Source organism: Trypanosoma equiperdum, assembly GCF_001457755.1.
Source record: "Trypanosoma equiperdum strain OVI genome assembly, contig: ctg_1825, whole genome shotgun sequence".
NCBI lineage: Eukaryota > Euglenozoa > Kinetoplastea > Trypanosomatida > Trypanosomatidae > Trypanosoma > Trypanosoma equiperdum.
Window position 1 is genome coordinate 408 of NW_027123866.1, and position 495 is coordinate 902.

A 495-nucleotide genomic window follows, 5' to 3' on the forward strand; every position below is an offset into this window, starting at 1 on the left:
ACCATTGACACTTGTGGAAAACTTGTTACGACTGTTCTTTTCCATTCTTTTTTATCGCTTTGTCAATGCTACTGGAGTTGTCGGAGGGTGGTGTGGCATGTGTTGTTGGAGTAGCCCCTTTTAGTCAAATAACTTACCGCACATACATGACATCAATAGAAGTCATTATAGGCCTGTGCTCCTGTTGGCACCATCTCTAATGAAGCTGGCACATTTTGACGTAGCTAATAATGTATTTTCATTAAGTGAACAACTACCGCTTGTCATCTTACATACACAATGCTTCAAACTGGACATATGATATGGTCATTCTGTCTTGTAGCTATTACCACCTTGCCTTCTTCAGTTGCTTCCATATCTACAGTGTTTTGAGTGGAGAAGAGGTATTGAGAATGTTCTCTGTGTGTTTTGTACACCATCTACACTCTAGTTTGCTAACCGTTCTTATGATAACCCTATGTAACCATCCAAAATGTTTTGAAGCCAGTGTTCTAA

The 495-nt window shown here is 39.6% G+C and overlaps 1 pseudogene across 1 annotated transcript in view; it reads right to left on the reverse strand.

The window, feature by feature from the left end:
• Positions 1 to 284: 284 nt before the first annotated feature.
• TEOVI_000656300:pseudogene overlaps positions 285 to 495 on the reverse strand; it is a 690-nt pseudogene continuing 479 nt past the window's right edge. Inside the window, 2 exon segments of the mRNA in view lie at positions 285 to 383; positions 386 to 495. The exon segment at positions 386 to 495 is cut by the window's right edge and continues 292 nt beyond it. Coding sequence covers positions 285 to 383; positions 386 to 495 — 209 coding nt within the window.